This window comes from Armigeres subalbatus, chromosome 1 (assembly GCF_024139115.2).
Source record: "Armigeres subalbatus isolate Guangzhou_Male chromosome 1, GZ_Asu_2, whole genome shotgun sequence".
Lineage (NCBI taxonomy): Eukaryota > Metazoa > Arthropoda > Insecta > Diptera > Culicidae > Armigeres > Armigeres subalbatus.
This window is the reverse complement of record NC_085139.1, coordinates 167790286-167815710: the sequence shown is the minus strand read 5'-3', so window position 1 is coordinate 167815710 and position 25425 is coordinate 167790286. Positions and strand designations below refer to the sequence as shown.

Sequence of the window (25425 nt, the reverse complement as noted above, 5' to 3'; positions counted from 1 at the left end):
AAAACACGGGGAAGTGAACTTCTTCCTGACACAATTCTTGTCGGGCCATGGATGTTTTCGGAAGTATCTGCACAGATTCGGACACGCAGAGTCCCCTTTGCCCAGCCTGCCCGAACTGCGAGGAGACACCGGAGCACGTGTTCTTCGACTGTCCTCGATTCAGGACAGAGCGAAGTGTGCTCTCAGTAGGCAGCGCTAGTAATATAAACCCCGAGAACATCGTGCAAGAAATGTGCAAAAATGAGAATACGTGGAACGAAATAGGAAGAGTGGTAACGCAGATCATGAAATCGCTGCAGCGAAAATGGCGTGAAGACCAGAGGGTGTCTGGAAGCGATCATAATCGGTCGGTCGGTCACGGGGAAGCTTCCGTCGTCGGGGAACTTCCTGTCGGTGTAGGATAGATCCGCCGCCGGGGACAATCTGAGTAAATCGCGATCCAGTTGGGAGCTTAATGGCTCAAGAATACAGAAGATTAATATCGAAGAGTTTCCGCCGCCGGGGAGCCTCTAGTCGGAGTAGGCTAGATCCATCGTCGGGGACTAGGCCGAGTAGAACGTGACGCGTTGGTAGAACTGGTTTCGGGTCGTCGGAGCACCATTGAACCGGACGCTATGCTCCACCCGGAATCTCTGGATCGACTTCGGCACTCGGACCGGTCACTCGCTGAAGTAAGAAAGGCCTCCAGTCCTGCGCTGATCTGGAAAACACCAGAAATGTTAAAAGTGGTAAAAACAAGTCTTACACAGAAGCGAGTCGTCGGTTCCGAGGGAAATTCAACGTCGGGGAACTCCTGTCGGAGTAGGATAGATCTGCCGCCGGGGATCATCCGAGTAGCCCGCGATTTAGCTGGGAGCTAAATGGCTCAACGAAAAGTGCAGCAAAAAGTCAAGGAAACTATGCTGGGAGCCGAACGGCTCAATGTTAACAAAAGTTCCGTTCGGGAGAGTTTCCGCTACCGGGAAGCTTCTAGTCGGAGTAGGCTAGATCCACCGCCGGGGACTATGCTGAGTAGTTCGTGACGCGTCGAATAATCGGTTTTGGGTAGTCGAAGCGCCAGTGAACCGGACGTTATGCTCCACCCGGAATCTCTGGACCGACTTTGGCACCCAACCGGTTTCCCGTTGAAGTGAGAAAGTGCCTCGGACTATCTAGGTGAGACATTAGTGTTGGACACGCAATAAACTTCCACGGGTCGTCGGTTTTCGGGAAGCTCTCGCCGCCGGGGACTTCCGTCGGAGTAGGATAGATTCGCCGCCGGGGACTATCTGAGTAGACTGCGAACACGTCGAGAGCTAAATGGCTCAAAAGATACAGTGGTGCTGAATGGCATGAGGAAGAGAGACAGTGAGCGTCAAAGATTAAGAGACGCGCAAACCGAATAAAAAATGCTTCGATGAGAAAATGTAGCGAACTAGCTGTGCTAGCTAGAGGCTGAACACGTGAAGTGCATGAGCACAGCCCCCCTCCGAAGTATTGACATCCAGTAAGTCCCGGGGGGAACAGGGCATGTGAAGAGAGGGTAACTCAAGTAACCTTCTGTTACTTGGGTGGGTTTAGTGGGTTCGGCGGGCCGGCCTTCTGCCGACCGCGCCAACCCCACTCCCTGAGTGATAATTTCAGGTGTCTGTAAGCAGATTTGCCTTCATCCCTCTATATAAAAAAAAAAAAAAAAAAAAACACACACACACACACACACACACACACACACACACACACACACACACACACACACACACACACACACACACACACACACACAGACATCACCTCAATTCGTCGAACTGAGTCGATTGGTATATAACACTATGGGTCTCCGGGCCTTCTATAAAAAGTTTGTTTTTGGAGCGATCATATAGCCTTTACCGTATACTTAGTATACGAGAAAGGCAAAATGGTATAATTTTCGATCCCATAGTCCGATCTGGCCAATTTTCAATAGGAAACAACGGGACAGGATTCTACGTCGAATGCAACTTGTTGTGAGCAAATCGATTGAGGATAAGTGCCCGGAAAATGAGTGACATTTTTTACGCGATTTTTCCGTATGAATTTGTATTTTGGCCATAACTTATGATCCCATAGTTCGATCTGACCAATTTCAAATAGGAAACAATGGGGCAGAATTCTGCGTCGAATGCAACTTGTTGCGAGCAAATCGGTTGACAATAAGTGCCCGAAAAATGAGTGACATTTTTTACGCGATTTTTTCGTATGAATTTGTATTTTGGCCATAACTTTCGATCCCATAGTCTGATCTGGCCAATTTCAAATAGGAAACAATGGGACAGGATTCTGCGTCGAATGCAACTTGTTACGAGCAAATCGGTTGAGGATAAGTGCCCGAAAATGAGTGACATTTTTTACGCGATTTTGTCATATGAATTTGTATTTTGGCCATAACTTTCGATCCCATAGTCCGATCTGGCCAATTTCAAATAGGAAACAATGGGACAGAATTCTGCGTCGAATGCAACTTGTTGCGAGCAAATCGATTGACAATAAGTGCCCGAAAAATGAGTGACATTTTTTACGCGATTTTTTCGTATGAATTTGTATTTTGGCCATAACTTTCGATCCCATAGTCCGATCTGGCCAATTTCAAATAGGAAACAATGGGACAGGATTCTGCGTCGAATGCGACTTAGTGCGAGCAAATCGGTTGACAATAAGTGCCCGAAAAATGAGTGACATTTTTTACGCGATTTTTTCGTATGAATTTGTATTTTGGCCATAACTCTCGATCCCATAGTCCGATCTGGCCAATTTCAAATAGGAAACAATGGGCCAGAATTCTGCGTCGAATGCGACTTGTTGCGAGCAAATCGGTTAAGGATAAGTGCCCGAAAAATGAGTAACATTTTTTTGAGTAGTTTTGCGCACACACACACACACACACATACACACACACATACACACACACACACACACACACATGGGGGCAGCAGGGACTTTGTCCAAGGGCTTGACGACCCCTCCCCATGGCCACTGCGAGTTAGGGGGCCTGTCTAGAACGTGGTGGGGTTTGACAGTGGGCTCTGTTGAACCTCTATAAAAGCCCAACAGGTGTGCCAACCGGCACATCAGGATTGATGCCAGTAAGATCCTGATTATGGTATACTGGTCACGGCAAACGACATTGGACGATTCTCGGTTTTTGGATAGGATTAGGCGTATATGGGCTGACAGTCGAGCTATTCTGTTTCCTGAGTAAAAAAGAGTGACATCTTTTTAAAATGGCAAGCAGGCTAATGGTTCGTCTGCCTCCGTCCCGGTAAACAACCTGGCAGGCCTCCGGTAACGCTCAACACTTGTCACCTATACCGGTGGGTAGTAGGTTCAGATGCACCATTCCTGATTTACGCCGATCCGGCTCTGAACAAGGTGTTATAAGGCACTGGAGTCAACCCTTGCATGGACCTCACTGTTACAAAGGCACCCATGGGATCACAAGAGGCGACTATCTACAACAGGAAGAGATAACGGCCCGGAGGGGGGACCCTTTTTACATGGAAACAAATTCTACAATCAACGAAGGAGCAGGCGGTGCGAATGTTTTCGCAAAGAGTGGGAGGCTGCAGCGATCTCCAGTGATGGCGCAGGCAGCAGTAGCAAGTACCAGCAGTATGGCCAAGGCTGCTGAGAACCAGGCAGGCCAACAGGAGCTAGGATCCGGAAATAGGGTGTCCACCCCAAAATCGGAAAGTAGTGCTATTCAGGAGGATCTACAATTTGGGAGGTCCAACCTGATGGAGGTGCGGAAGCGAGTCAACGAGCTCTATGACTTCGTGAAGGACAAGCACAATGTTAACACGAAGATCAAGCTTCTAGTGACGAGCATCAAGTCCGCCGTTAAATCTGCTGAGCACGAACAGAACGCGCTCAAAAGAAGAGCGGAAGCAGCTGAAAAAGCACTGAAAGATGCAGCGGAGCATATAACAGTCGAGACACTGCAAACACCAATGAGCTACTCGCACGGAGAAGCGAAGCAGGGACTCTCCAGGAGAGCAGGAAATCCCGAAGAAGCAGCGGAACGTGCAAGATAGTGCTAGCGTACTGAAGGAAGGCGTCAAGAACGGTGATTGGCAAACCGTGGAAAGTCAGCGAGAGAAGAGAAAGAAGCAGAAGGAGTACGTGGAAAAGAAGAAGGAGCAGAAGAAGAAAGAAAAACATCGCTCTTCTCGTGAGGAAGGTGAGAGAAGACCCGGTGCTCAAGGACTTGGGTGAAAAAGTGGTGAGGACTAGGCGTACTCAGAAGGGGGAATTGCTGTTCGAGCTGAAGAAGGATCCCACGGTCAAGAGCTCGGCCTTCCGGGAGCTCATTGCCAATTCCTTAGGTAGTGAAGGAAACGTAAGGGCTTTAACGCAGGAGGCCGTGGTCGAATGCAGAGACCTGGACGAGATCACCACGATAGACGAACTGAGGGATGCACTGATCTCACAATGCATGCTGGGCGTAGTTCAGATGACCATTCGGTTGAGGAAAGCGTACGGTGGTACACAAATAGCAGCGATACGACTACCGGTAGATGCTGCCAACAAAATGGTGGAGGTGGCCAAGGTGAAGGTCGGATGGTCTATGTGTCCGTTGAGACTCACCCCTCGAATCACCAAACAGATGGAGCGATGCTTCAAATGTATGGCATTTGGACACCAGGCGCGAAACTGCAGTGGCCCAGACAGATCCGGTCTTTGTAGGAAATGTGGTGGAGAAGGACACGTTGCTAGGGACTGCACGAAGCAACCAAGATGCCTGCTCTGCAAACCGGAGGATGGAAACGACCACATGACGGGTGGCTTTCAATGCCCTGCCTACAAGAAGGCGATGGCGGGCCGAGATTAATGGAGATCATCCAGTTGAATCTCAACCATTGCGACACCGCACAGCAGCTGTTGTGGCAGTCGACAACAGAAGCAATGTGCGACGTGGCAATTATTGCTGAGCCGTACCGGATTCCTTCTGACAACGGCAACTGGGTGGCGGATGCTACGGGGATTGCGGCTATCCAAGTGATGGGCAGATTTCCTATCCAAGAGGTGGTAGACAGTTCAAGCGAGGGTTTCGTAATCGCCAAAATTAACGGGATCTTTGTCTGTAGCTGTTACGCACCCCCAAGGTGGACTTTGGAGCAGTATAACCGGATGCTGGACTCACTCACGGAAAAGCTGATCGGCCGAAATCCAGTGATCATCGGAGGCGATTTCAATGCTTGGGCAGTGGATTGGGGAAGCAGACTGACAAAAGCCAGAGGTTACAGTTTGCTGGAGGCGCTGACAAAGCTGGAAGTGAGATTGGGCAACGAAGGCGTCGTCAGTACATTCCGCAGAGATGGCACAGAGTTAACCATCGTCGTCACGTCCTGCAGTCCGTCGCTGGCGAGGAACATGAACTGGAAAGTTTGTGAAGACTATACTCATAGCGATCACCAGACGATCTGGTATAGTGTTGGTACACTGACGGTACGACGAAAGACAAGGACTGGTGATCGAAGATGGAAGACGAAGGACTTCGATAAGGATTTTTATCGAAGCACTTCGAGTGAACAGCGACGCTACAAACCTTGACGCAGACCAACTGACGGAAACGCTAGCGAGGGCTTGCGATGCGACGATGCCGAGGAAATTGGAGCCAACGAATAGCCGACGGCCAAGTTACTGGTGGAACGAAAATCTTGCTAACCTTCGCGCTGCCTGTCTCAGAGCTAGGAGACACGTTCAGAGGGCACGGTCTGAAATGGTCAGAGAGGAGCGAAAGATAGTTTTCCGTGAAGCTAGAGCGGCATTCAAACGGGCGATCCAAATCAGCAAGTCTAACTGCTTCAAGGAGTTGTGCCAGGGGTAACGCTTATCGAGTTGTGACAAAGAAGATCAGGGGTCCAGCGACGCCAGCCGAAATGTGTCCAGACAAGCTGAAGATCATCGTGGACGGTCTTTTCCCGCAGCATGGTTCTACGACGTGGCCGCGTACGCCGTACGAAGATGAAGACCGAGTAACCGCTACAGGTATGCAAGTCACCAATGACGAGCTATTATCAGTGGCGAAAGGTTTGAAGTTGAAAAAAGCTCCGGGTCCGGATGGAATTCCAAATGTGGCTCTAAAATCCGCGATTTTGGCGTTCCCGGATCTGTTCAGGATGGTGCTGCAGAAGTGTTTAGTAGACGGTAATTTTCCGGACACGTGGAAGATCCAGAAACTGGTGCTGCTGCCGAAACCAGGAAAACCGCCGGGGAATCCAGCATCGTATAGGCCCATATGTCTGCTGGATACACTGGGGAAGCTTCTGGAAAGGGTTATCCTTAATAGGCTTACACAGTTCACGGAGGGTGAGACTGGCTTATCGGAAAAACAGTTCGGATTCCGCAAAGGCAGATCGACTGTGGATGCAATCAGGACAGTCATTGAAGATGCAGAGGGCGTCCAAGAAGAAGAGGAGCGGCAATCGGTTCTGCGCGGTAGTGACGATTGACGTCAAAACGCGTTCAATAGTGCCAGCTGGGAGGCCATCGCCGCAGCGCTGCATGGAATGCGAATCCCCGACTTCCTGTGTAAGATCCTTAGGAGCTACTTCCTGAACCGGATTCTGGTTTACGACACGAACTCGGGGCAGAAGTCGATCAGGGTTACGGCGGGCGTTCCACAAGGGTCCATACTAGGCCCGACGTTATGGAATGTGATGTACAACGGGGTGCTGATGCTGAAGTTGCCCAAAGGTGTAAAGATTTACGGATTCGCGGATGATGTCGTCCTAACGATAACCGGTGAGTCATTGGAGGAGGTGGAAATGCTGGTGGCGGAAGCGACCGACGCAGTAGAAACCTGGATGAATGGAGTCAAGCTGCAGCTGGCTCATCACAAAACGGAAGTGATGCTGGTCAGCAACTGCAAAGTAATCCAGCGGATGCAGATTACCATTGGAGGGCACGACATCCCGTCGGTGCGGACTCTGAGACATCTAGGTGTGATGATTGATGACCGGTTGAACTTCAACACCCACGTGGACTATTCCTGTGAAAAGGCGGCTCAAATGATCAGTGCGTTAGCAAGGATCATGCCGAACGTCGGCGGTCCGAAAGGCAGCAGTAGGCGTCTTCTTGCGTCAGTATCATCCTCGATACTAAGGTACGGAGTTCCGGCCTGGGGAGCTGCGCTCAAGACGAAACGTAACCGGAGGAAGCTGAATAGCGTGTTTCGTCTAATGGCCATTCGAGTCGCGAGTGCGTACCGAACTATTTCGTCGGAGGCAGTTTGCGTTATCGCAGGATGATTCCAGTCTGCATAACCCTAGCAGAGGACATCGAGTGCTACCAACGGAGGGATACCAGAAATGTGAGGAAGGCGGTGAGACTGGACTCTATGGTGAAGTGGCAGCAGGAGTGGGACAATGCGGATAATGGAAGGTGGACCCACCGGCTCATCCCCAATGTGTCGACGTGGGTGAACAGGGAGCATGGTGAGGTGAACTTTTACCTCACACAGTTCCTGTCCGGACACGGTTGTTTCCGCCAATATTTGCACCGGTGTGGCCATGCGTCATCGCCATTCTGCCCGGCGTGTATCGACGTAGAGGAGACTCCAGAGCACGTGATATTCGACTGCCCGAGGTTTGCGGAGGCACGTAGGAGAATGCCTGCCATAAGGGCGGACAACATCGCAGAGCGAATGTGTCGCGATGAAGGTACGTGGCATGCGGTAACCAGAGTCGTGACACAAATAATGTCAGAGCTGCAGCGTCGATGGAGAAGGGACCAGCAAGTAAGCGTCGGTTTGGAGCAAAATCCAGCACAGTGAGCAGTGTTGGGTCTCGAGTCGTCGGGGCGCCAGCGAACCGGAAGTCTTCTGCCAACCGGAATCGTCGGACCGACCTCGGCACTCGAACCGTCAACCTGCTGAAGAAAGAAGAAGGAAGTGCTTCGGGTATGTAGGGCACCGCCAGTGCGGACGTTATCCACCACCGGAACTGTCGGACCACCTCTGCAACCCGAAGACGAAGTCGGCGCAATGCGCGAAAGCGTCCCCTGCGATAGCCGCCGGTAGTCAGGGCACCATCAGTGCGGAAGTTTCCTTCACCGGAACTGGTGGACCACCCTCGACGCCGGGGAAGTCAGGAGGATTCGAGTGAGGAAGTTTGCGGCACAACCGCCGAGGATCGAGACGTAGCAGTGGATCTCAGCAAGCCAGTCGGCGAACTAGCCTAAGCTAGGGGCCGGAGTTTTAGAAGAAGTGCATGAGCACAGCCCCCCGAAGTAGTCGCAGCATCCAGTGGTCCAGGGGGATCGAGGCAAGGAGGATAAGGGACCCGGTTTATCCGGGAGGCACATTTTTAGCAGGTCGGGAGGAGCCCATCCCTGTTCGCCTTCGAGCATAGTGTGGATGCTCGAGGTGTCGGTCGCGCAGATTTTTGATGGCCTTTAACCCTTGCAAAAAAAAAAAAAAAAAAAAAACACACACACACACACACACACACACACACACACAGACATCAACAACATCAACAACTTGCGGGGATTGCACAGTCCCTTAGTGTAGGTAAGGCGCCAGGACCGGATGGTATTCCGAACCTGGCCATCAAAGCGGCCATTGCCGAGGCTCCCGAGATGTTCAGATCTGTTATGCAGAGATGCCTGGACGAGGGAGTCTTCCCTGAAGCATGGAAAAGGCAGAGCTTGGTCCTACTGCCAAAAGCGGGAAAACCACCGGGGGATCCGTCGGCATATAGACCAATATGCCTGCTTGACACGGCGGGGAAGGTGCTCGAGAAGATCATCCTCAACAGGTTTTTGATACGCACGGAAGGTGCGGATGGTCTATCGAGTAACCAGTTTGGCTTCCGAAAGGGTAAGTCGACCGTAGACGCTATCTTGTCGGTTACCAAATCCGCGGAGATAGCTATCCAGCGTAAGAGGAGGGGAGTTCGCTATTGTGCAATAGTGACTCTCGACGTGAGGAATGCTTTCAATAGTGCCAGTTGGGCAGCTATTGCAGATGCGCTCCTGCGTCTTGGAATTCCCGAGTACCTGTACAAGATTCTCGGAAGCTACTTCCAGAATCGAGTACTGGTATACGACACGGAGGCGGGTCAGAAGTGCGTTGACATAACCTCAGGGGTTCCGCAAGGTTCCATACTGGGTCCGGTGTTATGGAACGTCATGTACGACGGTGTCTTGAGGTTGAAGTTCCCGGTGGGCGTGGCAATCGTCGGCTTTGCTGACGATATTACGCTGGAGGTCTACGGCGAATCGATCGAAGAGGTGGAGTTGACTGCAGCCCACTCGACCGCAATTGTGGAGGAGTGGATGAGTTCCAGGAAGTTAGAACTGGCTCACCACAAGACTGAGGTGGTTGTTGTTAACAACCGAAAGTCGGAGCAGCAAGCGGTGATAAGGGCAGGCAACTGCACGATCACCTCTGAACGCTCAATCAAACTCTTGGGGGTAATAATCGACGATAAGCTCACCTTTGATAGCCACGTCAATTACGCCTGCAAGCGTGCCTCCACAGCTATAGTGGCATTGTCCCGGATGATGTCCAATAGCTCTGCGGTTTATGCCAGCAAGCGCAAGCTTCTGGCTAGCGTTGCTCTGTCCATACTGAGGTATGGGGGCCAGCTTGGGGCACGGCCCTGCGTATTAACTGCTACAGAACGAAGTTAGAAAGTACGTATAGGCTCATGTGCCTAAGAGTTGCGAGCGCGTACCGTACCGTGTCGCACGATGCACTCTGCGTCATCACCGGTATGATGCCTATTGACATCGTTATCGGTGAAGACATAGAGTGCTTTGAAATGCGCGGCACGAGAGGCATCCGCAGGACTGTCAGGTTGGCCTCAATGGTCAAATGGCAGCGTGCGTGGGACAGTTCCACTAAGGGTAGATGGACACATAGGTTGATACCGGAGATAGGTACGTGGGTCAAGAGGCGCCATGGGGAAATCACTTTCCACCTGACCCAGGTCCTTACAGGCCATGGTTGCTTCAGACAGTACCTACACCGGTTCGGACACTCGGCCTCGCCCGAGTTTCCGGTGTGCGTTGGTTTAGAGGAAACGGCGGAACACGTGTTGTTCGTGTGCCCGCGTTTTCGCACAATGCGTGACCACATGCTTGCCACATGTGGTCTGGACACTACCCCGGACAACCTAGTCCGGAGGATGTGTAAAAATGAAGTTGGCTGGAACGCCGTTTTATCGGCTATCGTCCAAATCGTCTCGGAGCTACACAGAAGGTGGCGCGTGGACTCGAGGGATGGCTAGTTCAGGCGCAAATAAGAGGTGGTCCAAGGGTTCGAAGTCGGCTTCATGGGTCATACCGGTGCCCTGTGGTCGAACTCGATCCTTTTATCGAACAAGTGGCCGCGTGAAAAACAACATGGTATCGTCGCTTTCGCGGCGTCGCACAATGGTCGGAACCCGTGATTTGATGAACTTAATTATGGTATGCCCACACAGCTGATATGATCTAAATAGTGTCTTCAGAAAAAAAAATCACAAAAATAGTGCCCATATTTGAGTGGGTTTTACTTTTCAATAGTACCTACTATTGAAAAAGTTGAAAATTTAACTTTTTTCACAAACGTGATAAAAAAAAGTTTCTTCGGCAAAGTTGTAGATCTAGCAAAAATATGACATTTTGCTATAGAAACTTTTTTCCTACGATGAATACTTTTGGAGATATGAGCGTTTTTTATGGAAACTCCCTTAAATTTAGTATTTTTGGTATAACTTTTTTTCTAAGCAAAACTCAGATTCGTGATGTTCTACAAAAATGTGAGCACTAAAAAACTACGCGTTTTGATATATATTAAACTTTGCAACGACAATTATATCAAAAGTTATGAAACTTTTAAAGTCAATTTCACACTGATTTCAATTACGTATAGGGGAGAAGGTGGCAAACCGAATCGCAAGGTCAGGTACTCTACTGAAAGTTAAGACTTCATACTTTGAAGTAGTGAAAGTTTCGTGAGTGCCAATTTATTATCGAAGAATTGGCGTAGCTCACAAGTGTGGAATTTTCTATAGAAAAAACACTATTTTTCAATTATATGCGTATAGGAGAGAGTGTGGCACACCGGGACACAATGTCAGGCACATTTTAGAAAGTTTTTTCTTTATGGTTTGAAAGTGTGATTGTTCAGTGAGTGCCAATTCACACACAAACAACTAGGGTCGGCTTCCACAGTACCTGAGAGGGAGCCCTCGAAACTACGCATCAAATTAAATAAATACTGTCGTCAGACAAAATACAAAATATAAATAAATTTAAAACAAGGAAATAACAACCAAAGCGTGCGCCACCTGAAAGGTCAAATTTTGTTCTGCGTTGTTATGTTGCCTTAGAGAATTGGATTGCATTGGTTTTGTCTTGCACTGTCAGCTAGATCTCGGCTAAGCTTGACACGCAATTTTTTTAAACCTGTTTCTCACCCACAGGACATTATTATAGCCTTCTGCGTAATTTTATATGCATATATGTAAGAGATGGGACCATTCTTAGCCATCTTTCGGCAAGATGTTGTTGATCTAGTGGAAGTTGTGGACCTAGCAAAAATATAATAATTACCAATTTTAAGAAGCCACCCAATAAGGTACGAAGTTGTTTTGCTGGAAGATATCCCATTCCAGGCATCGGCTAAAAAATCAATGATATTAATATTATTTTCCCAAGAAAGTTGAAGTGCCATCTGTCTTCTTATGGACAATTTAAAAAATATTAAATGTGGCTTAAAAATTTATAAATATTCAACATAATTATTCACTTAATTAGCGCCCACGAAATATCTATCACTACTATTCAATGCAGAACAAGCTATCACATAACTATTCGACAATGTTTGCCATCTCTCTCCCTGTCTTCATCTGTGACATCCGCCACTACACATAACTACTTATTCAATGTTAATTAAGTAATTTCATAGTTACCAATTTCCAGGATTCTATACTAAACTACTATTTATGCATTTGTATATCCAATAAACCTGCTTGATAGTACTCTTATGCCATAAGAAAATTTATTTGACCAGACCGACAAATGATCCCAGCCATATCGACATTGCAGTCAAACATCTAACCACTATAGGTCGAGAAAGGTCATAACTTCTTCCATATACGCATATACGCATATAAAATTAACGATGTAGATTTGCTTGTTCTGCGTCTCGACTGACCCGAGAATTGTCGATTTCGACACGTCTCACGTAAAACGACCGTGTATTTCAGATGGGAGGTATCGACAATTGTCACTTCATTCGAAACGCTTCACCTCATACGAGACGCAGAATAAGCATGTGTGAATTGACACTCACCAAACCTTCACATCTTTAAACTATAGAATGAGAACTTTCTAAAATGTGCCTGACATTGTGTCCCGGTGTGCCACCCTATCCCCTATACGCATCTTATTGAAAAATAGTGTATTTTTCTAAATAAAACTACATACTTTTGAATTATGCCAATTCTTTGTTTATGAATTGGCACTCACGAAACTTTCACTACTTTATACTATGAAGTCTGAACTTTCAGAAGAGTACTTGACATTGTGATTCGGTTTGCCACCTTCTCCCCTATACGCAATTGAAATCAGTGTGAAATTGACTTTAAACGTTTCATAACTTTTGATATAGTTGTCGTAGCAATATTTTATATTTATCAAAACGCGTAGTTTTTTAATACTCACATTTTTGTAGAACATCACAAATCTGAGTTTTGCTCAGAAAAAAAGTTATACCAAAAATACAAAATTTAAGGGAGTTTCCATAAAAAACGCTCATATTTCCAAAAGTATTCATCGTAGGAAAAAAGTTTCTATAGCAAAATGTCATATTTTTGCTAGATCTACAACTTTGCCGAAGAAACTTTTTTTTTATCACGTTGGTGAAAAAAGTTAGAATTTCAACTTTTTCAATAGTAGGTACTATTGAAAAATAAAATCCACTCAAATATGGGCAATATTTTTGTGATTTTTTTCTCTGAAGACACTATTTAGATCATATCAGCCGTTTGGGCACAAAATAATTAAGTTCATCAAATCACGGGTTCCGACCATTGTGCGTCGGTCAACCGGGCGGGTTCCGAGCCCGAGGACGGAAAGGGGTCCTCGTCAAGGCTGGGGCAGGCGTAGGCACCGCGTCGGCAAGTCCCTCTGTGTGCTGGCGAATAGGCCCTATCGCAGAAAGGTCAATTTGGGGTGCACGCGGCATCATCATTCTTGATACCAGTCGTGCAGAGGGAAGCAGGCGCGAAGTCGACCCTGCCCACCTTCCGAGGACATAAGGCGTGGTAAGGCCACCTGGAAAGCCGGCAATGCGCTGGCACGATACCATGGTGTTCTTCTAAAAAAGCGAGTCACGATGTTCGATGCTGCAAGGACACGCAGCTAACCTCGAGGGTGCGTTATGCACTGGTCCCCCTTTGAAGCATTACTTTCTGGTTGTACCGAAGGGACGATGGGCTTGGCGGCAATGGAAACGGTTTAGCTGGTCGGGGATGCAGTCCTGCCTCCCTCATTGGAGGTGGCCCCTAACCCAGCACTTCCTGGTCAACCCAGGATGTCTGTTGAGCAGATTCCCCCTCCATTGATTAGGAAGAAAAAAAAAAAAACACACACAGACATCACCTCAATTCGTCGAACTGAGTCGATTGGTATATAACACTATGGGTATCCGGGCCTTCTATAAAAAGTTTGTTTTTGGAGCGTTCATATAGCCATTACCGTATACTTAGTATACGAGAAAGGCAAAAATGGTATAATTTTCGATCCCATAGTCCGATCTGGCCAATTATCAATAGGAAACAATGGGACAGGATTCTACGTCGAATGACACTTGTTACGAGCAAATCGGTTGAGGATAAGTGCCCGAAAAATGAGTGACATGTTTTACGCGATTTTTTCGTATGAATTTGTATTTTGGCCATAACTTTCGATCCCATAGTCCGATCTGGTAAATTACAAATAGGAAACAACGGGACAGGATTCTGCGTCGAATGCAACTTGATGTGAGCAAATCGGTTGACAATAAGTGCCCGAAAAATGAGTGACATTTTTTACGCGATTTTTTCGTATGAATTTGTATTTTGGCCATAACTCTCGATTCCATAGTCCGATCTGGCCAATTTCAAATAGGAAACTATGGGACAGGATTCTGCGTCGAATGCAACTTGTTGTGAGCAAATCGGTTGACAATAAGTGCCCGAAAAATGAGTGACATTTTTTACGCGATTTTTTCGTATGAATTTGTATTTTGGCCATAACTCTCGATCCCATGGTCCGATCTGGCCAATTTCAAATAGCAAATTATGGGACAGGATTCTGCGTCGAATGCAACTTGTTGCGAGCAAATCGGTTGAGGATAAGTGCCCGAAAAATGAGTGACATTTCTTACGCGATTTTTTCGTATGAATTTGTATTTTGGCCATAACTTCCGATGCCATAGTCCGATCTGGCCAATTTCAAATAGGAAACAATGGGACAGGATTCTGCGTCGAATGCAACTTGTTGCGAGCAAATCGGTTGAGGATAAGTGCCCGAAAAATGAGTGACAAATTTTACGCGATTTTTTTGTATGAATTTGTATTTTGGCCATAACTTTTGATCCCATAGTCCGATCTGGCCAATTTCAAATAGGAAACAATGGGACAGGATTCTGCGTCGAATGCAACTTGTTGCGAACAAATCGGTTGAGGATAAGTGCCTGAAAAATGAGTGACATTTTTTGAGTAGTTTTGCGCACACACACACACATACACACACATACACACACACACACACACACACACACACACACACACACACACACACACACACACACACACACACACACACACACACACACACAGACATCACCTCAATTCGTCGAACTGAGTCGATTGGTATATAACACTATGGGTCTCCGGGCCTTCTATAAAAAGTTTGTTTTTGGAGCGATCATACGAGAAAGGCAAAAATGGTATAATTTTCGATCCCATAGTCCGATCTGGCCAATTTTCAATAGGAAACAACGGGACAGGATTTTACGTCGAATGCAACTTGTTGTGAGCAAATCGATTGAGGATAAGTGCCCGGAAAATGAGTGACATTTTTTACGTGATTTTTCCGTATGAATTTGTATTTTGGCCATAACTTATGATCCCATAGTCCGATCTGGCCAATTTCAAATAGGAAACAATGGGACAGGATTCTGCGTCGAATGCAACTTGTTGCAAGCGAATCGGTTGAGGATAAGTGCCCGAAAAGTGAGTGACATTTTTTACGCGATTTTGTCATATGAATTTGTATTTTGGCCATAACTTTCGATCCCATAGTCTGATCTGGCCAATTTCAAATAGGAAACAATGGGACAGGATTCTGCGTCGAATGCAACTTGTTGCGAGCAAATCGGTTGACAATAAGTGCCCGAAAAATGAGTGACATTTTTTACGCGATTTTTTCGTATGAATTTGTATTTTGGCCATAACTCTCGATCCCATAGTCCGATCTGGCCAATTTCAAATAGGAAACAATGGGACAGGATTCTGCGTCGAATGCGACTTGTTGCGAGCAAATCGGTTGACAATAAGTGCCCGAAAAATGAGTGACATTTTTTACGCGATTTTTTCGTATGAATTTGTATTTTGGCCATAACTCTCGATCCCATAGTCCGATCTGGCCAATTTCAAATAGGATACAATGGGACAGAATTCTGCGTCGAATGCAACTTGTTGCGAGCAAATCGGTTGACAATAAGTGCCCGAAAAATGAGTGACATTTTTTACGCGATTTTTTCGTATGAATTTGTATTTTGGCCATAACTCTCGATCCCATAGTCCGATCTGGCCAATTTTAAATAGGAAACAATGGGACAGGATTCTGCGTCGAATGCGACTTGTTGCGAGCAAATCGGTTGACAATAAGTGCCCCAAAAATGAGTGACATTTTTTACGCGATTTGAATTTGTATTTTGGCCATAACTCTCGATCCCATAGTCCGATCTGGCCAATTTCAAATAGGAAACAATGGGACAGAATTCTGCGTCGAATGCAACTTGTTGCGAGCAAATCGGTTGACAATAAGTGCCCGAAAAATGAGTGACATTTTTTACGCGATTTTTTCGTATGAATTTGTATTTTGGCCATAACTCTCGATCCCATAGTCCGATCTGGCCAATTTCAAATAGGAAACAATGGGACAGGATTCTGCGTCGAATGCGACTTGTTGCGAGCAAATCGGTTAAGGATAAGTGCCCGAAAAATGAGTGACATTTTTTAGAGTAGTTTTGCGCACACACACACACACACATACACACACACACAGATATCACCTCAATTCGTCGAACTGAGTCGATTGGTATATAACACTATGGGTCTCCGGGCCTTCTATAAAAAGTTTGTTTTTGGAGCGATCATATAGCCTTTACCGTATACTTAGTATACGAGAAAGGCAAAAATAAGCAGATGAGTATTTAAAGTCACAAATAACTGGAGCCTGAAGTCTCTTCTCATCTCTTCATTTTAAATCATTAAAACTGAGCTAGTAGACAACGATATGATCCCGTGACAAAATGACGTTGTTTTTTCTGCCAGACGGGACTGTCAAAATATTGAAAATTCCATCATATTATTTCATCATTACCACATCCATTAAAATTTTAAATCTGTATTGAGTATAATTTAATTATCAAGAGGTAGCGAACTACCGCAGGCCCACATAACCTCATCATGCATCACATAAAACCCGCACAGTTTGGTTAAAGCAGCAAAAAGCCCATTAATTCAATGTTTCTTCTCCGGAACTAACCGTTTCATCAGATTAGCTCTGATAGCTCCTCTAATTAGTCTGTCATTACATTACTGCTGTACGGTTGTCACACGGATATCAGGTGCATGTATTCCGATCAGCAGCAATCACAAGTCGAAAATCTGACGAGACTGAATCAATTAACACAAATTCACTCACCGGCGGTGCATCGACACCGCACTGATGGGGACATTTTCGCTACCACCCCGCACCAATGATGTTTATCTTTTGAAACTCCCCACTGAGAAATCCGCGCAATTCATGCATAGCGGATGTCCCAGTGTGAAGAATAAGGGCATGTGATATCCCGAATGGTTCGGTTCCAGATTGTTTGGAACAGAATCCGCCAGGCTTCACGTAGCTCAAAAAGTTGTGTAAACTGTACAAACACTTTGTCAACACAAAATCATATGTCATACACCCTCCGCAGAAATATACAAACGTGAATCGAATGAGAGGTTACAGCGTAGACTGGAACGGAAAAATCGTATTTTTTCGAACAAGGATACACGCGGACGTCGGTTCGGTAGCGGCTTAAAGGGTTTTATGGTCGTTAGAGATGAGTTGTTGATTGGGCATAACCCGGCGCACTTTTTTTTTACCACACCACACCGCCCCAGGATTCAATGTCCGTTGTGAGTGGCGTTTTCATCACCCAGTATGGTCTGAACCGAACAATCGATTGATGATGACGGTGGCGGTTTGCAACCCCTTTTTACGTAGGTGGTATTAGATATTTTTTTCTCCGTATAATCTAGCATGTTGAGTTTTGGATGTGCCTGGTCAGCCCTTTCAGAAGCATATGTTGCACTGGAATTAATAAAATGGAACAATCATTTGGTAATCCTTCAAACTGGACCGTGTATTACGGTAGCCTCTAGTGTGCTCTAGAATGGATGATTCAAGTGTAAATGTTGGGGCAGCCAAAGACAGATTTAATACATTAATTCCAACATTAAGATAGTACTTTTACAAGCTTACAAAGTGTTGGATAAGGCACTAAACACACCTGACACAATGGTTCTTCGGTGAGACATGAGGTTTGTGAGGCCAAATAAGCCTGTTGAACCAATCAGAATTAAATATCAGAAGCTGAACATTTGTCAGAAATTTACACGTTCGGACTTGCGTTAGGATTTCTTCAAACAAGTTATTCGATCAAAGAAGCATTTGTTTTCGATGATATTTGATGCTTACAACCTACTTACAACAAACGACTTACAAATTTCATTTCATTGCACCATATGTCTGTATGCTTTTAGCATCGAGTACATCGTAGTAACAAGTGAAATCAAAGCTTCTTTGTTCGAACAATTCGTTTGCAGAAATCCAACGTGTAAATTTATGACAAATTTTCAGCTTCTGATTTTTAATAATTTAATGGTAAATCGCACACTAGCAATAATATTACTCAAATGTCCACGGACAAAACAGGAAAAATAAAATAGCAATGATATGTAATAAATTTAAGAATGGGATAGAATCGACTTTTAGGGGATACATTGTTTTATGCAATTCAAAGGTTAAAAATCACTTTAACATGGTCAAAACGTGAACGGAACGAATCGCAAAGTTCAGAAGACTTGTAGAGTACAGGGAAGCTCTTGTCGATTAAAGTTTTTTTTTAATATTTCGATATTTTTTATCTTAAAGGTAAGTTCATCACGGTCCTTTAGAGGTTGTTGCGATGATTTTTGGCGTTTATATCTTTTGTAGATGTTTGTAGATGTTCATCACCCAAGTAACATTTAAAGTTTTATAATGCTCTTGAAGTCTATAAGTCACCATTCAAGAGTGTAATGAGACCAGTATAAAGCCAAAACGTTACTAGGACATAGTAAAGTTAGACATCTGGCTTAATTTAAATTTTCGAAAATGATGCTTACTTGATACTTGATGGGCTACTGTAACAGTTCTTCGATGAACCTGCGCCGAGGAGTATCCTTCTCCACTGGACTCGATCCGGGGCCAATCGCTTCCAGTCGCCCTGAACATTGAGCGTCCTCAGGTTCTCTTCAACTGCAAAAAGCCATAATATCCAGCCCTTTATACACCTAGTACAATTCGTGATTCATGCGACGCCGCAAGATACCGTTCTCCTGTTTACCACAGAGTATTGTCCGCAGCACCTTACGCTCAAACACTCCGAAAGCTCTCCGATCAGCCTCCTTTAACGTCCATGTCTCATGGCCGTATAAAGCCACCGGAAGAATCAGAGTAGTATACAGCGCGAGTTTTGTTTTCATTTACAGACTACGGGACTTAAGCTGGTTACGAAGTCCGTAATAAGCCCTATTTGCAGCTGCAATACGCCTTTTCACCTCGCAGGTAACATCATTATCGCACGTCACTAATGTTCCAAGATACACACTTCCACCACTTCAAATTTTTCACCATCCAGCACCATTTCGCTACCACCACCACTAATGAACCCACGTTGATTGCCAGCGATGTACTTCGTTTTGCTGGTATTGATCGTGACCAATCCTCGTCTGCCCGTCTGCCATCAATCCTGTCTCCCTCTTAAAAGGCACTATGCGGGGTGACTCGACATATTACCCGCCACTCTATATTCTAATGTATCTATGTCGACACATCCATATTGAAGCGAGGTCGATCGGAAGCAGGCACGGTCATAACGTGAATTGGCATCCGAACAGGTAGGACGTGTTGCAGCAGAGTTCTTAGCGAGCGTAATGGGTGATTTCCTGATGGCGGCTGGCATCTTCACATCTGGCGACCGTGGCAGGTTGTTCGCTGCCTTATCACAGCGAAATTAAACGACCGGTTATAATAATCAAACGTCTAGTGAAAGGAAATCACTCATTGCGCAGGCCAAGTGAAAATACGATCCAGTAACATTTCTTTTCAAACTGGCTGCCAGAATGGCTATCAGTTTGAAGCGTACAAAAATGTGGGTGGAAAAAAAAAAGTTGAATCTAAAGCAAGCAAGTCAAAAAAAATGAGCACAGGTTTCCAAAAAAAACATAATTTGGTTTGAGGTGAATTTGTGTACAGAAGGCGTTAAATGTGGAAAAACACGGACTGCTGTACCTATCAGGTTTTTTTTGTAAACGGCTTGAATAAAAAAAAAGCGAGTTGGGAGGACCGCTGAATTGAAAGGAAAGCGAGTTGGGAGGACCGCTGGATTGAAAGAGAAACGTTGACTTGAATAGAAGCGAGTTGGGAGGACCGCTGAATTAAAAAAAAAGCGAGTTGGGAGAACCGCTGCTTTCAAAGAAAAGCGAGTTGGGAGGACCGCTTGATTGAAATGTTAGGAAAATGAAAAAAGCGAGTTGGGAGGACCGCTGGATTGAAAGAGAAACGTTGACTTGAATAGAAGCGAGTTGGGAGGACCGCTGAATTAAAAAAAGCGAGTTGGGAGAACCGCTGCTTTCAAAGAAAAGCGAGTTGGGAGGATCGTTTGATTGAAGAGTTAGAAAGTCCGCTTAAAATTGAATATTTAAATTATTCGTTGAATTACTGATAGCAACGGCATTGTTGAGTTGTATTGTGGTGCCAGGAAACGAATTTATTCGAACAAAAAAAAAATATACCCTGAAGGAAACTACAGATTTTTTTTTTGTTGCTCTATTTATTCAATAATGTAAGCACATTTTGATAACATGTATGCTTTAGTTATCTCTAACGCAACGACAGATATGCCATTCTTGTAGCTTGATCACTTATATAATGTATGACAATCGACTGAAATATTTCTTTCGTCACCAGTAACACAGCTAATAAAATCAGCAAACGAGAAAGGATTAAAAAGGAAAATGTACTCTCCGGGAAAATATGTGCGTGCCCCACCAGCCAGTTCCGAAAGCGATACGGATAATGTGATGGAATTCAGTGATCTGAACGGACTGTACGTACGCCCTCGTCCCGACCGACATGCATCTTGTGAGGAAGAGGTGGCCGGTGAATCCGATGAGTTTGCGCATTACTCATGTGTAGCGCCGGATCCTGAGCTCGAACTGCGAGAACGAGTCAAAGAACTTGAAAACGCCATCAAGGAACTGTCTAAGGACCGTGACGGCCATCATGCGATTCTATCCAAGCACCATATCGGCCACCATACGGAAAGCAGTCCGACCATACCATACATCGCACCACTCACGCCATCCGAGATCGCAGCTGAAGGGACTATCCGCTGGGACAATATTACTCCTTTTCCGAAAAATGTTCCGGCCACAAAGATGTGGGAAGCTTGGACATGCTTCATCGAAGACTTCGAAATAGCTTCATCATTGTCGAACGTCAGGAACCCAAAGCGCCGAGTGGAACTTCTTTTGTTGTCAATGGGTGAGGAATTGAAAAGCGTTGTCCGAGCTGCGAAGCTTCGTCCCGATCCAGAAGAAGAAGGGTGCTACGAGATTTTTGTGAAAAATATCGATAATTACCTCAAGTCAATGACTGACCCAGCAGCGGAGCATGAAAGCTTTTCAAACATGCGCCAAGAGGAAGGTGAGTCTGCTGTAAACTTCCATGCAAGATTAACTAGGAAGGTACAGCTATGCGGTTATAGTCCGGATGACCAAGACCGTTTCGTGAGGACTCAGCTTCTGAGGGACTTCGAAATCAAGAACTCAAGAAGGCTGCCCGCATGTACGGCCACGACTCCAATTTCATCGTGCAATCTGCCACTCGTGCGGAAGCTTTCCAGGCTGAGTCTGCATCGCCGGTTGTAGAGTCCAACGCAATAGCAGCAGGGCGATGCTTCCCAGCTAGATTTATGCGCAGATCTGAAGATCAACGAAGGAATGGAAATCCACCGAAGAGTTTCCATGCTAACAGAATGCCATTCAGAAGAGATAGATATCAATCTCAAGCACAAGTGAGTCGACGTAACAGGTGCCCTAGTTGCTACCGTTCATTCCACCGGGGCGCTGAATGCCCTGCAAAACGGAAGAATTGTAATTCGTGTGGTGCACTTGGACATTTCGCAGTGGCTTGCCGTAACCGTCATGTCAACGTAGTCAAGGATGAGGAGCTTCCACGGAACACCGTCGACGAGAGATCCAGTGAACAGGTAATCGATCAGTAACCTATACGATAAAGAGAATTTAATAAACGCGTTTGTTTTGTAAATGTGTTATTTATATCTGTAAAATTATGTCCATTTTAGCAAATAAATGCTCTCTCGCTCCCAGATGTGTTGATCGATTGTAGAGTTGGTTCGTCTCGTCCGATATCATTCTTGATCGATTCAGGAGCTGACGCGAATGTCTTAGGAGGCACCGACTGGGACAACTTGAAGTCGCAGGTCGACGCTGGGGATGTTCAGCTTATTCCGCTCAAGCGACCAAAATGTAATCTGCGAGCGTACGCCTCCAGCAATGCAATGGTGGTCGAGTTTGCTTTCACAGCAACAATTGAAGCGATTGGATGTTCAAAACCTACTATCCCCGCCGATTTCTTCGTTGTCAGGGATGGAAAGCGATCTTTGCTTGGAAGAACCACAGCCAGCGATATGGAGCTCCTGAAAGTAGGACAATCGATTAATAGTTGTTATTCGAGCATTTTTCCGAAAATGCCTGGAGTTAAGGTGAAGTTTAGTGTTGACGAATCAATAAGCCCAGTACGTAATGCGTACTACAATATCCCAGCTGCATATCGTGACGGTGCACGACAGAGACTCGAAGAAATGGAGACTCGAGGGATAATTGAAAAAGTTAGCACTGCAACCCAATGGATAAGTGGGATGTCCGCAGTTCCTAAGGGAAATAAAGATTTTCGCTTGGTGGTGAATATGCGGGCACCTAACAAAGCCATCAAGCGAGAGTATTTTCGGATGCCATCTATTGACGAAATGAGGATAAAATTGCATGGTGCTAAGTTCTTCTCTAAGCTCGAACTTTGCAATGCCTTCTACCATCTTGAATTGAGTGAAGAGTCAAGAGATCTGACGACGTTCCTATCAGAAAATGGGATGTACCGTTTCACCCGCTTAATTTTTGGTGTGAACTGTGCGCCGGAAATATTCCAGCGAGAAATGATGCGCGTTCTCAAAGACATTAAAAACAAAATAGTGTACATAGATGATATATTACTATTCGCCGACACCATCGAAGAGCTTAGAAAGACAGTTGCACGTGTATTGCAAATATTGCGCATGAATAACCTCTCATTGAATACCGATAAATGCGAGTTCGATAAAACGCATTTAAAGTTTTTGGGTCATGAGCTCAATGAAACCGGATTCAATATCGACGAAAACAAGGTCAAAGATATCCAAAAATTCCGGCAGCCGACTACCGCATCGGAACTAAGAAGTTTTCTTGGGCTCGCGTCTTTTGTGAGTCCATATATTAAGGATTTCGCTGAGATTTCCAGCCCACTGTGGGCAGTAATTTCATCATTAAACTGGACTTCAGGTATCAGGTTAATCAAGGATCGCATAATTCATTCCACAGTATCCCTTGGCTTCTTCTCGCAAAATGACAAGACCTTCCTATATACAGACGCCTCACCGCGTGCATTGGGAGCTGTTCTTGTGCAACAGAATCAAGATGGCAGTAATCGAATTATTAGTTTCGCTTCGAAGTCGTTAACCCCAACAGAAAAGAAGTACGCGCAAAACCAGCGAGAGGCTTTGAGTGCCGTATGGGCAGTGGAGCATTTCTCCTACTTTCTGTTGGGGAGACACTTTGTACTTCGCACAGATGCACAGGGGATGGCATTTATTTTGAGACGGACTCGCGAGGAATCGAAAAGGGCCCTGACAAGAGCTGACGGTTGGGCTTTACGCCTGAGCCCATATAATTACGATATAGAGTACATTCGAGGCCATGAAAACATTGCGGATCCTTCGTCGCGTCTTTATGAAGGAGAAGACGAAGCATTTAATGAGGAAGTGAGTCCTTGGGAAATTTGTCCTTCACCTGCGTTTCTTACTGAGGAAGAAATACGAGAATCGACGAAAAAGGACGATGTTCTTCTCCAGGTAAATTTTATATTCATTTCTCCATGTAACGCATTAAGCTATACATTACATTTTATATAGGTTATTGGTTCAATTGAAACGGGAAAATGGCCAAAGAGTCTTCTGAGGTACAAAGCTATTGCAGACGATCTTCGCTATTCGGATGGGATAATAAGTAAAAATGGCTGTGCTGTTATTCCTCAAGATCTACAAGAAAAGGCGCTTCAAATCGCACATGCAGGCCATCCACTTGAAGCCAAATTCAAAAGTATCTTGAGGAAACGTGTTTGGTGGCCAGGAATGTCCAGTGACGCAGAAAAGTGGGTCAAATCATGTGTTTCGTGTGTAGTTAATGGCAGACCAGAGAGGCCGACCCCCATGCAAAGGTTATTCGCTCCCAAAGCAGTTTGGGAAACGATAGCCTTGGATTTTAACGGTCCATATAACAAATTCGGGAATGTGTTGATTTTGGTTGTAATTGATTTGAGGTCAAGATATGCAGTAGCACGGGTGGTAAAATCGACAAAGTTTGAACATACCAAAGCAGTTTTAAATTCCATTTTCGACAGGGAAGGTTTCCCCAGGGCGATAAAGACGGACAACGGACCACCCTTTAATGGAGAAGACTACGCAAAGTATTGTTCGGAACGTGGTATCCAAGTCATATTTTCCACACCCTTCTATCCACAGCAAAATGGATTGGTAGAAGGGTTCATGAAGGTTGTTAATAAAGCCATGTGCATCGCAGTGTCTGCAGGAACTAATTACCAACAGGAACTGCAGGCTGCAGTCCAAGCATATAATGCCGCGGACCATACAACCACAAAACTACCGCCGGAAGAGGTACTTTTGGGCCGTAAAATTAAACGTGGATTACCACTCCTTCATCACGGGAAGTCAAATTGCGATGACAATGTATTAGATACACGTGATCGTGATGCAAAGCTGCAGTCGAAGCAACGTGAGGACGCTCGACGCGGGGCTAGGGCTTGTAGAGTAAAGCCAGGCGACACAGTGGTCGTAGAACGTCAATCGAGAACCAAAGGGGACAGTAGATTTAGTATGAAACGATACGTTGTTTTGGAGGAACGCAATGGTAGCTTGGTTCTCTGTGATTCCGATGGTCAACAACTTCGCCGCCATGTATCTCAAACAAAAAAAGTTCAAGAATGGCGGGATGAAAAGCCAGCGAGTGAGAAAGGAGCAGATCCGTACCTGGTTCCAGTAGCGCCGAGCATAGATGACCGTACTGAACGCCCAAAACGGGACAGAAGAACCCCATCTCACTTGTCGTCATACGTTCGCTCGATAGAGGGAAATCCGTAGCCTGTGGAAGAAAGAGATGCTCCAGGTGAAAAAAACTTACAATTCATGAAATAATTAAATATTAATGTTAATACTTACGTTCGCAAAACACCAATTAAAATAGATAACTGCTTGATAAGTGCGTTTCATTTTTTTTCCTCTGACTTTTTTTCCAGCTTGAAAAAAACATCTTCTTGCTGTGGAGTCTACGGAGGAAATGATTTTCTAGCTGTTATTGCGTTACTATGCCAAGTCAATTAAGAGGCATGACATACTTTTTTCTTCTACAGCTACTTTGTTGATGATACCACGTACATTATGTGCAATCACGTGGTGATTATAGATAGCAGGGTTCTTATTCACCTTGATAGATAGTAGAATCTATAGATGAGCGAAAGCATGGCTGAGTCGATTTTTTTGCCCGT

General features: G+C 45.5%; 1 protein-coding gene across 1 annotated transcript in view; it reads left to right on the top strand.

Annotated features, from left to right (window-relative positions):
• The first annotated feature begins 860 nt into the window (after positions 1-860).
• Positions 861-25425, top strand: part of LOC134206739 (uncharacterized) — a 61172-nt gene continuing 36607 nt past the window's right edge. Inside the window, exons 1-4 of the mRNA XM_062682466.1 lie at positions 861-1014; positions 20500-21237; positions 21720-21802; positions 21899-23716. Of these exons, the coding sequence (XP_062538450.1) occupies positions 861-1014; positions 20500-21237; positions 21720-21802; positions 21899-23716 (2793 nt within the window). The remainder of the gene's footprint in view (positions 1015-20499; positions 21238-21719; positions 21803-21898; positions 23717-25425) is intronic.